A 14,225-nucleotide genomic window follows, 5' to 3' on the forward strand; every position below is an offset into this window, starting at 1 on the left:
AAGCAAAGAACAGCGAGAGAATAGGACGGAACAAAAGGTATAAATGCAGAGAAACAGCAAGGAGAAAAAAAAGTCCATAGAAAGAGAAACTAGTCTAATCGTCAAACGGTGTACGGAACGGGTCCTTCAGGTTCGCAGAGACCACCTGGCCCCTCCTCCTGCGCTCCTCCTCCTCCTCGTCCTCTCGTTGCTCATCCCCGAACGGGTTCCTCGACGGATTCGAGAACGGATTCGCCGAATGCTGAGCGTAGATCGGATGAGCGTACGGGTTGGCTGACATCGACGCTGGCGCAGGGAGGGGAGAGGGAACGGTGTGGTATTGGGAGTAGATGGTTCGAGGCTGGGGAGGAGGTGGGAGGGGTCGAGAGTGGAGGTTCCGGGAGGCGTTGGGGTCGAGATGCAGGGGTTGAGGTTTGGGAATCGATCCTCGTCCGACGGGGAGGTCGAATGGAAAGGGTTGTGGGAAGCGAGGACGGAAGCTCGTCCGGCGAGTTTCTTGGTCCAGTTGGAGAGGGAGGAGAGAGGTGATCGTTCTTGAGCTACATCCGAGGGAAGGAAGGACTGCTGTTGGAGGAAGCGTTGTTGTTGTTGGGTTGGGGGAGGGGAGGGAGGCGTTGGATCGTTGGATCGTTGTTGATTCGGTCGAAGGATCCAAGGGAACGGTGAGGATTTCGCGGTTCCTCCGTTCATCTCGAAGAAGGAGTTGGGCTGAGGCAAGGGGAGTTGCATGGGTTGAGGGGAGGGGAGAGGAGTCTGGAAAGGTGCTCGAGGAGGGAAGGCGTCCTGGAGGGAGTTGATCTTCTCGACGGATTGCTGAGGTGGTTCGTGGGAGTAGTAGTGAGGTGCGGAGCTGGGTTGACTGCTTCTCGAGGAGGAGGAGTTCCAGGGAAGTTGAGGGAGAGTGGGTCGTCCGAATGGCCAACGGAGGTAGGAGGGCGAGGTCGATTCGACGTAGGTTCCTTCGGCTCGCTGTCGATCTCGTTTCTCGAGACGAGCACTGAGGAAGACGGTGATGAGACCTCCGACGACGACGAGTCCTGAAGATACGTAAAGCCGGCGAGGTCAGTAAGTCGCGTCGCACTCAAGCCGACTCAACGAGCGGGAGTCAGAAGAAGCGGAGGAAGAGATAAACTCACCCCAAAGCCCAATGAAGATCCAGTTGAGGATCATCGCCTTCTCCAGGGACGAGATGTAGGCGGCTATCAACCTCTGTACCACTCCCACGTCGTCAGGGTCGTCCGAACCTCCTCCGACAGCAGCACTGGCGATGGGTGCGACGAGGCCTTCCATCGAGCTGTTCGAAACCGCAAAGATGTTGGGATCGACCGTTGGGAGGGTGAACTGAGCGTTCTCGTGGATCCAGCTGCGTGAGATGAAGGGAAGGTCGATCAGTTCAGTCTTTTCGGACGCGACGAGGAGAAGAAGCGAGGGAGGAACGAACGTGAGCGCTTCCGACAGCTTCTCGACCTTGGATCCGAGGATGCAGAAGAGGAAGGTGTTGACCGAGGGTCCGATGATGGTCGATCCGAGAGCATCGTTAACTGTGGATGAAGAGACAAAAGGAAGGACGAGTCAGTTCGAAACGAGGGCGAGATCTAGAAGAAGACGGAAGCGGAGAAGGCCTCACCAGTCGTCGAAACGAGGTCGTAGAACTCGACCAGAGTCCCGTTCAGTACCACCGTCGTGGTGTTTACCCACTCTGAGATAGACGGAGCCAGAAGAAGGGCATCAGTTCGAGCTTGAGTCAAGGGAAAGACGAACCGAAATGAAACGAGACCCACCTCCAAAGATATCATCGTCCAACACCTTCTGCACCTTCGCCAGATCTGCGTTCAACCCAGCCGCATACAAAGCTCCCCGAGTGGCCAGATCCGCGTTCAGCGTCTGGGTCATACTCGTCGACATCTCCGTTATGCTCGAGTTCGTCATGGCCGAGGCCTTGTCGGACAGGGCAGAAACGGCTGCGATTTGGCATTGAAGAGCGATGAGACCAAGGATTCCGATGAGGAGGGGAGCGAGGGCTAGGGGGTGCGTTATCAGAGAGACTGAGGAACCGAGGGAAGGAGACGCGAGGTCAGTTCCGATCAGGAAACTGAAGGAAGAACGAAGAGAGGAAGAGACGACTCACCGAACCACTTTGATCTCCTCTTCGAATCCCCCGAAAGTCTTCTCGTCATCCCGATTCCTCTCCAAGCCCAGACACTGACGATGTTGGCTTGGGAGAACTGAGCGAGCTCGATGAGTTCGTCCTGCGTGTAAGGACTTTGAGGGTCGTGTTCGGCGTGGAAGATTTCGATCCGTTCGATAAAGGAGAGGTAGCGGCGGTGTTCGAGGTACAGGAGAATGAGGATGGCGATGAGTCTGTCGAAGACGAGGTAAGAAGGATCAGCCGAACGGAGAACGGAAGAGAATAGAGAGAGAGAGAGAGAACGAGGACGTACCCAGCGACGACGATCAGTCCGACTGCCCAATGGAAGATCTTGCTGAGCTCGTTGGAGATCTCGTCAATGAAGGAGAGGTCGAGATCGGCTGTGGATGAAGGGAAAAGGTCAGGACGAGGTTCTCGAGTAGAACATGGAGGAAAGGAGATGGAAGACGAACAACACATGTCCGTCGTCGAAGCAGCGAGATTGGTGACGTTGGATACTGGAGTTGGCGAAGGAGTGAAGGTAAAGTTTCCTGTAGTAGCATTGATCTTGGATACTACAAGATCGAAGGGTTCGTCGATGCTGAATCGAGGGAAAGAAGAACGAGTCAGTGGGACGCGTCTGGTCTCGTCTTCCCTCTCCTCAGTACAACGGGACTTACAACGAGTCCAACTTCGTTCTGATGTCATTCAACGTCGGCAGCGAAGCGTTCAACTGCCTCAGCTTGTCCTCGATCACCGTCGAAACCGTCACGTTCTCCAAACTCGTCAGAGCAGGGATGTCGAACGAAGGGACGTCGAGCGAAACATTCACGATCTTGGTAACGAAGTTGATGGCTGAGACGGCTGCTGAGATGACAGAATTGGCTGCTGAAACCTGGGATTGGATGAGGGTTCGAATTCCTGCAAGGACGGTGGTGATGGCATCTTGGATCTATGACGAACGAAGAAGAAAGAGTCAGCGCTCAAAAAATGAAGGCCGGAGAGAGAGATGGGTTGTGAACGAACCTCCTCGACTGCTCCGATGACGAGAGCGAGAGCTCCGAAGATGACCAGTTCGAAAGCACAGAGGTAGATGGATCGGTAGGAGTCGATGAGGAAGGTGAGAACTGCTTCGAGGATGGTTACGCTGAAGAAGAATCAGAGGGAAAAAGAGAAGACGCGAGTCAGTGTTCTTCCGCCGTCGTTTGCTCATCACCGCCTTTTCTACCCTTCTCGCAGCCCAGCTTCCCACCTCATAGACAGTTCCCGAGTCAAAGAAAGATAATACACTTGACTCACGCAAGCATCAACGTCTTTCCGGCCAGCTTGACGCTCGCTTCGACGGACAGCACGAGCGCCTTTTTGCTTTGCTCCTCCATCAAGTCTGGAACGGCCTTGAGGGCAACCAGAGCCTTCTGGGCGGCGTTGCATCCGGCCATGATCTCCCTCTTGGAAGCTGCTACTTGAGACTTGGAGGTTGCAGAGATGAGGAGGAGCGTAACGAGGACGATGATGATGCCGAGGATCGGAGGCGAGAGGATGGACAGCCAGAGGAGAGGCTTGGAGGAGAGGTGGTTGGATAGTCGAGGAGGAGGTTGGTTTGTTGGAGAGCGGAAGGTGTTGTTCTTCTCATCGTAGACGAAAGGGTTGTCGTTGGCGGTCCAAGAGGAGGAGAGGGTGTGCGAGTGACCGTCCTTTGCTGGAAGTTGAGGAGGGAGAGAGTAGATCGAAAGAGGTCGAAGGTCTTCGTCGTCGTTGGATCGTTGAGCTTGAGGTTGTCGACGAGAAGGGAACACGGCGGAGAGGGGAGCCCACATCGAGCGGGAGGGGAGCGAACGAAGGAGGGAGGAAGGGAGGTTGAGCTTCGAGCCTTTTGTTGTTTGACGAACGACGACCTGCGACGAAAGAGAAGGATTATAGAACGATAGGGAAGGGGATGGAGGTGTTGGGCAGCGAAAAGGTCGTCAGCTTGGGCGCGAAACCGCTTCCTTCAGCTGGTCATCAAAGGGAAAACGAGCTGAAACGAAGGTCAAAGGGAAGGGAAGGAGCGGGAGGTGGCCGTTTCGAGCGAACAAAGGGAGAGGGCGCTCGAACTCATCTCTTTCCCCTTTCTCGGAGTCAGATTTTCTCGAGGAAGGATTCTTGCCCAGAGGGAAGTAAAGCAAGAACATTGTAGCACATCGTCACCGAAGCCGAAAAAGTTAAACCGCACAAAAACAAAGATCGACCGAGATCAAGACAACGAACGTCCTCCGTCTCCGCGTCGCTCCCTCCTTCCCTCCTTCTAAACCTGACCCTGATGCGACGACGACGAAGACGAAGCCCTCCTCTGCTCTAGCGGAGGATATCCTGGTCCATCTCCTCCTCGGTACGACGGAAGGTGCTGTCCCACTCCGTTTGGAGGAGCGGGAGGGAAGTTCAACGGAGGAAGAGTCGGTCCTCCTCCCATCATCATCCCTCTCGACCCCGACGACCCAGCGGACGAGGACGATTCCCTTCGTTGACCGTTCATGCTCCCAATGGGAGGAAGAGGTGGTCCTCCATGTTGAGGAGCATGATACTGCTGCTGAGGAGGGTAGTATTCGCCGCTCGTTCGTCGATGATCGATGGGAGGCAGTCGAGTTGCGTTGAGCGGTGGTTGAGGTGAGGATTGGGAGGAGGAAGGTCGAGCGTAGGATTGAGGATGTGGTTGAGAGAGAGGGGGTGGTGGGACGAGGGGGAGGGAGGAGATGGGAGGGAGGGAGTGGTGTCCGTTCGGAGGTTGCGGAGATCGGTACTGCTGCGATGGATGAGGAGGTGGGAGAGGAGGAGGGGCGTAGCCTGGGCCGTAGGGATGATAGGATGGCGCGTAGCCAGGTTGAGGTTGACTTGGGAGTCTCGACGATGACGGCTGAGGTCCTTCTCGGGGAGGAGGCATCTGCGAGGTTGGGTAAGGTGGGGACTGGTGTTGAGGAGGAGGAGGGTACGACTCTCGACGATGAGAAGGCTGCTGGTAGCCAGGATGAGGTTGAGGCTGATGACCAGGCGGAGGAGGAGCGTAGTATCGGTCCGGTTCACGTCCGTTCGGGTGGGAGGAGTACTGGTGAGAGGGAGGAGGTGGTTGTTGATGAGAGGCATGTGACTGTTGAGGAGGAGGGTAGGCTTTCGGAGGGGAAGCGAGTTTGGCGGAGGGTTGTTGCTGAGGGCGAGAAGAGGGAGGTGGGGGTGGAGGAGGAGGCTGAGGCTGAGGCTGAGGCTGCGACTGGCGACGCGCGTTCGACGAGGGAGCTGGGGGAGGAGGTGCGACGACGGCCTTCTTCTGAGCTGGCATCTTCTTGGGCTGCTCGATCTTCTTGGGTTGTTCGACCTTCTTCGATTGATCCTTCTTCTTGGGAGTAGGCTTCTTGGTCTCCTTCTTCCGGCAGGACGAGCACTGCGAAAGGGAAGAAGGAAGAGAAGTCAGTTCGACGATTCGTTTCGACGCGACGGAGGTTCCGAAAAATCACCTTGAAGTCTTCTTTCTCCCAATCTCTCCGAGGTCGTCCTTGAGCGGCATCAACCTTGTCATGACAGAGAACGTGTTGCCACTGAAGCAGAAGGAGGAAGGAAGAAACAGAGGTCAGAATCGACTCGACGAGGAGAGAGGTAAGGCCACTCACCTCGTTGCACTTCTCGCAACACAGAAGAGGAGAATCGTCCTGAAGGTTCTTCCCCTTCACCTTGCAGACCTCCTATGGCAAACGAAAGGGAAGCGAAGATCAGCGACCGTCGAAGAAGCCGTAAAGTGACGACCGACTCACACACGAGAGAATCCAATCCTCCTGCACCTCCTCCTCCTTCTCCACCGCTCCGGCATCCTTCGACGTCTTCTTCGACCTGGGAGACTTCTTGGGCTTAGTCGTAGCCTTCCCCTTTCCCTTCCCGTTGGTCTTCGTCGTCGTCGAAGCCTCAGGCTGCTCCTCCTCCTCCTCGACGAGAAGTTCCGGTGGGATCTCTCCGTTTCGGTTCCGGTTCCTGCCCTCCCTCCTCTTGGTCTCCTCGACCTTCTCAGCCTCCTCCTTCTCTCGATGTTCTCGAAGAGTCTGTACCGAGCGACGAAACAAGGAAACGTCAGTGAGACGTCGTCCCTGAGATCTCTCTCGACGAAGCGAATCGACTCACCTCCTCCCTCTGCAACAACCGATCCTCCCTCTCCTTCAACTTCTCGACCTTCAACTTCTCCTTGTTGGCCTTCTCCGCCTCCTCTCTCTCTTTCCTAGACTCCTCCTTCCTGACCTTCTCCATCCTAGCCTCCATCGAAGTTCGAGCAGCTTCGCTTCTATCAGTTTCGGCCTTTTCAGCTTCGAGGGTTTGGAGTCGGGAGGATCGCTTCCGGTTTTGGATAGCAGCGAGGATGGCAGCTCGATGTTCGATGTCCTGCACGAACGAAGCGAGAAGAAGTGGTCAGGACAAAACAGAAAGGGAGAGGAGTCGAGGGAGGAAGGGAGAGACGACGAACCATGTAGAACTCCTGGGCAAGAGGGAGGTACTCGATAACGATGAGCTCGTACAGAGCCTTCTCGTTGGGATCTTCGGATCCAGCCCACTGCAACGGATAGTTCTCCCACTCCCATCGAGAAGTACAGACCTAGAACGAGCAAGGCGAACGAGGAAGTCAGCTCTCGAAGCGGGGAGGGAAGACGCGTCGAAATGAACTCACAGCTTCCCACTCCCCGGGGGGAGGAACGAAGTTTTTGGCGATCTGGACCTCGTCTGGTTCTTCCACCTTAGGCTCGACGGGTTCCTCTGGAGCAGCTGGCTCTGGCTCGGCGTCGACCATCTCGACATCGACCGCTTCGACGAACTGGACGTTCTTCTTCTCTCCTCCCTCGGCGGCGACGACGGCTAATCCACTCGCCTCGGAGTCGACCTTCGGCTCGACCTTCGGCTCGACCTCCATATCGGTCCCGTTCGGCTGGACGACGTGAGACTCCTCCTTTGGTTGAGCGTTGGGCTCCTCGACGGCGGAGACGGCGACGAGGTCCTCCTCCTTCTGTTCGACGACGACTTCCTCCTTGGGTTCCTCGAGTTCGACCTTAGGATCTTCTGATGGTTGGGCGACGACCTCTGCAGGCTCGTCTACGGCCTCGGGAGCGTCGAAGGGCTCCTCCTCGTCCATCTCCATCTCCTCGTCCTCGTCCTCGTTCCCCGAGAGCTCACTCAACTCGCTCTCGCTCAGATCGCTCAGGTCACTCGCATCCTCCTCGTCGCTCAACAACCCCGTTCCCTTCAAACTTGTTCGACGACTAGGACCAGCCTGAGCCTCCTCGTCCGACTTGGAAGGGCTGAGCCACTCGTGAGGGATCTCCTGCCAGATGTCGTCCTCTCCTCTCGACCGTCGAGACGTTCGAGCCTTCTTGTTGGGTGTCGACGAGAGGAGCTCCGAAGGTCCGGCCTCGCTCTTCTTCGAGCTTGAGGATGCTGCTCGTTTGAGGTTTGGGCGTGCGGAGGAGGAAGGATCGAGGTCTTCATCGAGGGCTGAGGTTGAGGTCGAGGGAGGAGGAGCGAGGGAATCGGTGGGAGGAGTTCGTTTGCTGTGACTCGGCTTTCCGGATTTGGTGAGCTTCTTGTCGACGAGAGGAGCTTTCCCTTTCCCTTTGGAGTCCGAGTAGGACGAGTTGGAGGAGGGAGGTTTGACCTTGGGAGCTCTGGGGACGATGACGGGTCTGGGAGGGATTGGGGGAGCTCGTTTGCGCCAGATTCGATGGTCTGGAAGGGAGAGGAGAAGGTCAGCCCAGGAATCGATAAGCTCGTGTGAAGGATTTTAAACTGACCTTGAAAGATGTAGTACGAGTTTCCTTCCTTGTCGAACCCAGAAGGCTCGATTCTCTGCGAAGAACGACGTTGTTGAGAGGAAATCGTCAGCGAACGGAGCTTGTCGGAGAAGGGATTCGAAGGGAAGGCAGCGATCAACTCACCCAGGCAACCTCGTTATCGTACTCTCCATCGTTGACGAGACCTCTGAATCGGAGAGGATCCGAGAGCTGCCACTCGCAGAGGTCGTGGATGGCTGCGATCTGGATGGGAGTGGTCGGAGAAACGGACGGAGGAAAACAGCCGAAACGATGGGGAAGGTACACGGATCAGCTCGAAGAAATCTGAAGACTGTGGAGAGGGAGTATAGAGGAACAAGAGAAGGAAGGGTAGACGAACCTTCGAGTCGAGACCGAGCTCGTCCCAACTACGACGTTCGTCGAGCGTCCCGAGCTGATTCGTTTCGGGGGATCGTTTGAGATACTGTCGGAGTAGGTGCTCTTGCCAGTTGGTGGTGCTGTTTCACGAGCGAGAAAGATGAGAGAAAGAGCAGTCAGTTGAGGTTCGAGGACCGCATACAGTCAAGACGAGGGCTGGAAAAGCACCCACTTGATCTTGGTGTTGAGCGTGAGGGAGTAGAGAAGAGCAAACATGAGGTTCGGAAGGAGTTGATCCTCCGTTGTATCGAGATCCGTTTCTAGCGCCTGAGGAATGGGTGGAGGTGAAGGAAGCAGCGTCAGCAAAGGTCGTCCGACAGGGATGCGAGGGTGAAGGAGGATGAGCGAGGAGATGGGAGGAAAGGATGGATGGAGGAGGGAGAGGACAGCTCGGAAGGGAAGAAAGGCCGAAGAAGGACGACTTCCGCCTTCCACGCTCGTAGATGAGCCCATCCAGGGTTGAAACCTGGGGGAGATGGTGCGAGGGAAGATACGAGATCTTATCGAGGAAGGAGTGAGCTTCGAGGAGGAGGTCCGTTGAGCTCAACAACCGACGTGAAGGAAGCTCACCACCTGCTTCCCAGCCTTCCCTTCCCTCCTTCTTCCCATCCAATCCATCCAGACTCCATACGAAGCTGTATATCTTCTTCGCCTTCCCTACATACGACACTTGAGAAGATGACCGCTCACCTCTACGTCCCAATCGATCCCACCGAGTTTCCCGAGGAAGAGACACAAGAACTGGGAGATTGCGGCCCACCTCCAGTCCTGTCGAAGCCTAGCGACGAGTGGAGAGACCGGAGGAGGTGGAACCGCTGGACCAGGTGGACCTGGTAGTGGAGAATCGGGTTGAGGAACGCGATGGGATCCCTTCGGAGGCATGTGAGAGAAGCCGCGAGGAGGAGGGAGGAGTGGGGAAGGAGAGGCTCGAGAGAACGTTCGACTCGTTGTTATTTTCTGGTCGAATCCTTCAAAGGGTATAGAGGCGAAAAGAGTCTACGATGGTTGTCGTCTAGTCGAGAGGGAGAGAGAGAGAGGTAGGGGGAGGAGGGAGAGAAAAGAGGGAGGGTATCGGAAGGGGAGGAGGGTCTGGTTTGGGAGGACTTTGAAGGCGGAGAGGATTGACGAGAAGGGAGACGCGTCGAACAGGAATTCAAGGCGCAATAGTTGTGTCAAACAACGAGAGAGCAGAGCGAGCTTTTTCTGTCAGCAGCAGAGTATAGAAAATGGAATCATCATCGTGAAAATCTAAGCTAAAACCTCGCTCGATCCGAACGAATCGAGCGCCTCGAACCCCTCCGACTCTCCCTCTCAGGCGTTGATAACCTTCTGGATACCCTTGAGAAGCACGGAGACTCCCCACGCACCGGGGTCGGGGACTGATAGTTGAAAGAAAGGGGAAGCGCAACAATCGTCAGCACAAGAGCGACGCGCAAGAGGAGGGAGGAGAGAAGAGAAGAGTCGAACGCACCGTTCTCGAGCTTGAGTTGTTCACGTCCAACATAAGCAGCTCGTCCAGCCTTGGCCTCGTAGCCAGCGGTGGCAGCGGCAGCGTCCGAAGCAGCCTTGACAGCAGCAGGGAAGTCCGAGGGGTTGGAAGCAAATTGGTTCACGAAAGCCTCGAGAGGGTCCACGAGTGTTCGAGAGGGGGTTCGAGCTGATCAGAGAGAAGTGAGTCAGATTTCGGTCTCGAGGAAGGCGGAGGGAAGGAAGAAAGCTGCTCACCTCGAGTGTACTGATAGAGCGTGTCCCTGGCCTGAACGAGAGCCTCCGCCCAAACCTCAGCGGTAGCGACGTCGCTCTTCTTCGACTCAGCTGCTGAACGAAGACCAGAGGCGAGACCATTGAAGAAGATTGAGTAAAGGGCTCCAGAGGTTCCGCTGAATGATGGAACGACGCGTCGAGTCGAGAGAGAAGAAAGAGTCAGCGCGACGCTTCGGGCTACTCCAAGCCGCACCCCAAGGAAAGGGAAGACCGAACGGGAAAGGATAGAGTTTGAACGTACTCCATATCGATCTCGATCTGCTCGGCGATGGTGAGAATAGCGTCGACGACAGAGGTCTGAGAAATTCGCTTGTCGGCGATGGCTTTGAGAATCCCCTCTCCTCCAGCTTGCAGGCAAAGACCACAATCTCCGTCTCCGGCGATACTGGAGGATCAATGAAGTAAATCGGAGGACGAGGTAGAAAGGAGGGAAAGCAGTCAGCAACGGTCTCGGAAAGAGGAGTCCTGTCGGCTCCCTCTTCTTTCTCAGCATCGATTCGAATCTACTCACGTATCGTATCGGGTGATGAGAGGCTCAGCTTCGATAACGTCCTTGCAAGCCTGCGAGATCGAGTCGAGGAAGGACTTTCCAGAGGTAGCTGTAGACGAAAGAGAAGCACGAACGAGAGTGAGCGAAGTCGAGCAGGAAAGTGTCTGAAATGCGCATCTCGTCGCAGACTCACGAGCAATAGAGGTTCCGGATCCCTCGTGAGCAACCTCCTCAGAGTCCCCAGTAGAAGCCAAGGGAGTGTAAACTCCAGGCTCGGATTTCGAATGCCACGCCCATCCAGGAGCGTCTCCAGGCGCGTCGAGGAGGGAAAGGAGCTCGTCGGTCTTGTAGCCTGTCGACTCTGAGGCTCGAGGGAGGAGGAAGAGGGAGATAGAGAATCCGGGCATGTTGAGGGAGGTCTGAGAAAGGAAGAACGTTGCGGAGTCAGGAAAAGTCGGGAAGGGCTGCTCTTCGTCCGATCCCATCTTTTCCTCCTTTCGAAGAAAGAAAGCGCAGCTCACCATGTAGGTTCCAGCGAGGACCCTTCGAACCTTAAACTTCTTCTCTCCGAGAACTTCCAAAGCGGTTCCCTGGAAGCAGAATCAGGGGCAGGTTAGATCACAGCGTTTCGAGAGACGCAGAGAGGCGAGAAATACTCACGACGATTCCTCCAAGCTCCAACTCGCTGATACCTGCAAGCCGAAGAGTTGGAACGTCAGTCACGAACCAGGACGCAGTAGCAGAGCGGAAAAGACGGACCTCCGAGGTTGTTGACCATGAAAACGACCTCGTCCTTTCCGTCGTTCTGGAAGGGGACGAAAGATCGATCCTTGTCGGTAGTGTCGGTCGCGAGGTTGATCATCTTGACGAGCAGATCCTTGGTGGTGGTGAGAGGAACGGTCTCGAGTCCAGGCTCGTTGTGGATACCTGTCAGACAAAAGCGGGAGGAAGAGATGGTCAGACGCGTCTGAAGCTCGAGAGAAGAGTCGAAAAAACGACGTACCCATTCCAACCTCGAGCTGATCAGCCTTAAGATGGGATTCCGAAGGACCAGTTCCGGGGATGTGAGTGTGGTCGAGGCCAGATCCGATGGTAGCAGTTCGATCAGCGACGAACTGAGCGACCTTGTAGACCGCGTCGATGTCTCCTCCTTGGGCAGCCAAGGCTCCTCCGAGCTTGTAGCAGAGCACAGTTCCCTGAATAAGGTCGAAAGGGAAGACTTCAGTCTCGTACTTTCTTCCTCGTTGAGCTGCTAGGACGTCAACTCACAGCCAACCCTCGTCGTCCGACCATCTTTCCCTGCTGCCTCCCAACCGAGATGTCGTCTCCGACGGCGAGCAAACGGATCTTGGACTTGGGGTTCTGAGCGTAGAACTGCTCCTTGGCGAGTCCGAAGTGAAGAACATCTCCAGTGTCTGTTGTACGAGGAGAAAGAGAGAGGGCAAGCAGAAGGGGAAGAGAGAGGAAGGGGAGGGAAGATCAGCCGCGTTCACTTCGACAGATCTTGAGCAGATTTCGGACTGCTCACACTGCATGATGACGATGAGGGTCCCCATGTCATTGTCGACGATTTGAAGAGCCTTCTTGATTTGTCCGACGTTGGGAGCTGAGAAGGGAAGGAGGTGAGCTCGATGGAGACTTCGGAGCAAACACCACTTTGGAACGGAGATGTCCCCGGATGGAGTCTCTTTTCGGTCTACTCGCACTTTTCCCAGCCAACAAACAGTCTCGGAAGGACGAAATTTTCACTCACAGGCAAAGACGTTTCCACAAACAGCTCCAGCGAGCAATCCCTCCCCTACGAACCCGGCGTGAGAGGGCTTGAGGAGGGAAGAACGGAGAGAGGTCAGCGCCTCGAGTTCGGTTCTTTGCTTCCTTCGTCGCTCTAAATGCCAGAATTTAAGAACCCACTCACCTCATGTCCAGAACCACCTCCTGAGATGATAGCGACCTTGTCCTTTGGAACAGAGGCGAGGTGAACAACTGGGGGGGAAGAGCAAAAGGGAACCGAGATGGTGAGGTGAGCTTCAGCCCTCCTTCGTTCGCTCTCTCTCTCTCTCTCTCTCTCTCCCTCTTCGTCGAAGCCGAGGAGCAAGAGGATAAATGAGAGAGCGAGTTGGACTTACCTTTGTACTCCTCGTTGAGTTTGATGTTGGAGTTCTGTCCGACGAGGCCTTTGAGACAATCGAGAACGATGGACTTGGGATCGTTGAGCAAGTGTTTAGCTGAAGAACAGCGAAGGAAGAGGAGAAGAGAGAGGCAAGAGACGTCAGGATAGAGCTGAAAGATGAGAGACAGAGCGTGCCAGCTTACCTGGAGACATTTTTTGAGAAGTAAAGAGCAAGTGGTGGTTGCAAGGAAAACAACGGACGCCAAAGCGGCACGGTTATGGGAGGGTGAGTTCTGGGAGATGTCTGGTCCCTTTTTATTTTAATATTTTTTGCTCAACTCCATCACGATTGAAAGTCTTGACTTCACTCTTTTCCATGATGCAAATCTTGATGTTCTAGTATCTATGGAACTGGTTAAAGCCGCTTGTTTGGCGAACCTCTTCGTCGCTCTCTCTGTTTCCTTCCAACTCCGACCTTCATCTATACATCAGCGGATCCCCCAAGAGCTCGGTCCAAGAACTTAGACTCGCTCCTCCCCGTAGCAGAACTCCATCCTGTAAACAAGACTCGACTCCTTCGTCTTCGCCTTCTCCAGTTCTTCCCAGCGGCCTCGTCCTCCTGCTCCCTTCCACCTTCTCCTTCGTCCATCTCAACGAACGAGCTCCCACAGTCACTCGGCTCTTCTCTCTCTCCTCTCGCTCTTCCTCTTGGTCTCCTGGGGTTCCGATCGAGAGGTAGGATCGTCCTGCCGGATGAGGAGGAGGAGGAGGAGCGAGGTGAAGGGAGGAGGAGTTGACGGCGAGGGAAGAAGTGCGTCGAGGGATGGAGATGGACCCTTGGGAGGATTTAAATTCAAGAGTGAGAGTAGTTGGTCGTCTAATCTGTAAGTAGAGTGTTTCTGGTGGGATTGGTAGAGTTCATTGGGAGAGTGTTGGGGGGAAGAGAGGGAGGAGGTATGTAGAGCTGAAGAGCCGACCGCCGTCGACGCCGACGAAGACTGGACGAGAAAAGAGCGACGTCAGAAACCCACAGCTCATATGGGGAGGGTCCAACCTCAATCCAACTTACCTTTATCGGTCATTTCGCTGCTCGATACGACGAAAGAGAGCAACCGGAGCTGCTCGAGCTCACCTCCCCACCCTCGACCTTCGCCCTGCCCTCGCCTTCAAGCTCGATCTTCGAGCGAAGCTGCAATCAACCCAGGTCGTGGGTAAAGACTCTTTTTGAAAGTTATACAACGAGTCCTAACCCAGACTCACCTTTTTCCTCTCTCTCTTCCCTCTCCAGATCTTCCTCGCCTCGATCCACACCCACCTCAACCATCCCGTCCTCTCCAGCCAGACGAACAGCAACACCGAGCGAGGAGCGTACCAGATCAACACACACTCGAGAATTATCTGTCCTGGAGGGATCATGGAAGTGTCATAAAGAGGGATAAACAGTGAGCTCTGCTGTTTTCTTGTCCAAAGAAGAGAGACGGACGCGAACGAATTGATTTCGACTCTTCTCGTTCGACGCGACAG

The 14,225-nt window shown here is 55.3% G+C and overlaps 3 protein-coding genes across 3 annotated transcripts; all 3 read right to left on the reverse strand.

Moving 5' to 3' along the window:
• Positions 1 to 126: 126 nt before the first annotated feature.
• Positions 127 to 3,945, reverse strand: PRM1 (pheromone-regulated protein PRM1; the record flags this gene model as incomplete). The annotated part of the gene is made up of 11 exons (XM_076643711.1): positions 127 to 1,037; positions 1,137 to 1,363; positions 1,442 to 1,541; positions 1,628 to 1,699; positions 1,782 to 2,045; positions 2,129 to 2,361; positions 2,442 to 2,529; positions 2,602 to 2,729; positions 2,809 to 3,080; positions 3,155 to 3,275; positions 3,428 to 3,945. The coding sequence occupies 11 exons, from the start codon at positions 3,943 to 3,945 to the stop codon at positions 127 to 129; spliced, it is 2,934 nt and encodes a 977-aa protein (XP_076494266.1).
• Positions 3,946 to 4,285: 340 nt separating this feature from the next.
• Positions 4,286 to 9,499, reverse strand: BDY24DRAFT_397720 (PHD finger domain-containing protein). The gene is made up of 12 exons (XM_076641597.1): positions 9,028 to 9,499; positions 8,510 to 8,604; positions 8,300 to 8,417; positions 8,065 to 8,163; positions 7,921 to 7,975; positions 6,807 to 7,855; positions 6,606 to 6,734; positions 6,269 to 6,523; positions 5,908 to 6,189; positions 5,767 to 5,838; positions 5,614 to 5,694; positions 4,286 to 5,540 (listed from the first exon to the last, which is right to left on the reverse strand). Exons 1-12 carry the CDS (start codon positions 9,217 to 9,219, stop codon positions 4,413 to 4,415), a joined length of 3,555 nt encoding a protein of 1,184 aa, XP_076494267.1. The 5' UTR covers positions 9,220 to 9,499; the 3' UTR covers positions 4,286 to 4,412.
• Positions 9,500 to 9,555: 56 nt separating this feature from the next.
• On the reverse strand, positions 9,556 to 12,958 carry BDY24DRAFT_397724 (Dak1 domain-containing protein). The gene is made up of 16 exons (XM_076641598.1): positions 12,905 to 12,958; positions 12,718 to 12,816; positions 12,507 to 12,574; positions 12,345 to 12,411; positions 12,120 to 12,197; positions 11,861 to 12,006; positions 11,595 to 11,787; positions 11,351 to 11,518; positions 11,252 to 11,283; positions 11,113 to 11,181; positions 10,785 to 11,010; positions 10,613 to 10,700; positions 10,343 to 10,486; positions 10,063 to 10,217; positions 9,809 to 9,994; positions 9,556 to 9,716 (listed from the first exon to the last, which is right to left on the reverse strand). The coding sequence occupies exons 1-16, from the start codon at positions 12,912 to 12,914 to the stop codon at positions 9,649 to 9,651; spliced, it is 1,797 nt and encodes a 598-aa protein (XP_076494268.1). The 5' UTR covers positions 12,915 to 12,958; the 3' UTR covers positions 9,556 to 9,648.
• Between the last annotated feature and the right edge of the window lie 1,267 nt (positions 12,959 to 14,225).

Source organism: Mrakia frigida (assembly GCF_051309035.1).
Source record: "Mrakia frigida strain ATCC 22029 unplaced genomic scaffold BDY24scaffold_28, whole genome shotgun sequence".
Lineage (NCBI taxonomy): Eukaryota > Fungi > Basidiomycota > Tremellomycetes > Cystofilobasidiales > Mrakiaceae > Mrakia > Mrakia frigida.

Excerpts from the sequence above, each read along its gene's own strand:
- BDY24DRAFT_397724 (XM_076641598.1), bottom strand. Across the intron at positions 12,412-12,506 it reads GAGGTGGTTCTGGACATGAG|CCCTCTCACGCCGGGTTCGT; the intron begins GTGAGTGGGTTC and ends TCCCTCCTCAAG. Across the intron at positions 10,218-10,342 it reads CAGATCGAGATCGATATGGA|CGGAACCTCTGGAGCCCTTT; the intron begins GTACGTTCAAAC and ends TCCATCATTCAG.
- BDY24DRAFT_397720 (XM_076641597.1), bottom strand. The coding sequence starts at position 9,219 with ATGCCTCCGAAGGGATCCCATCGCGTTCCTCAACCCGATTCTCCACTA. Across the intron at positions 7,976-8,064 it reads ACGATAACGAGGTTGCCTGG|AGAATCGAGCCTTCTGGGTT; the intron begins GTGAGTTGATCG and ends CGTTCTTCGCAG. Across the intron at positions 6,735-6,806 it reads CCCCCGGGGAGTGGGAAGCT|GTCTGTACTTCTCGATGGGA; the intron begins GTGAGTTCATTT and ends TGCTCGTTCTAG.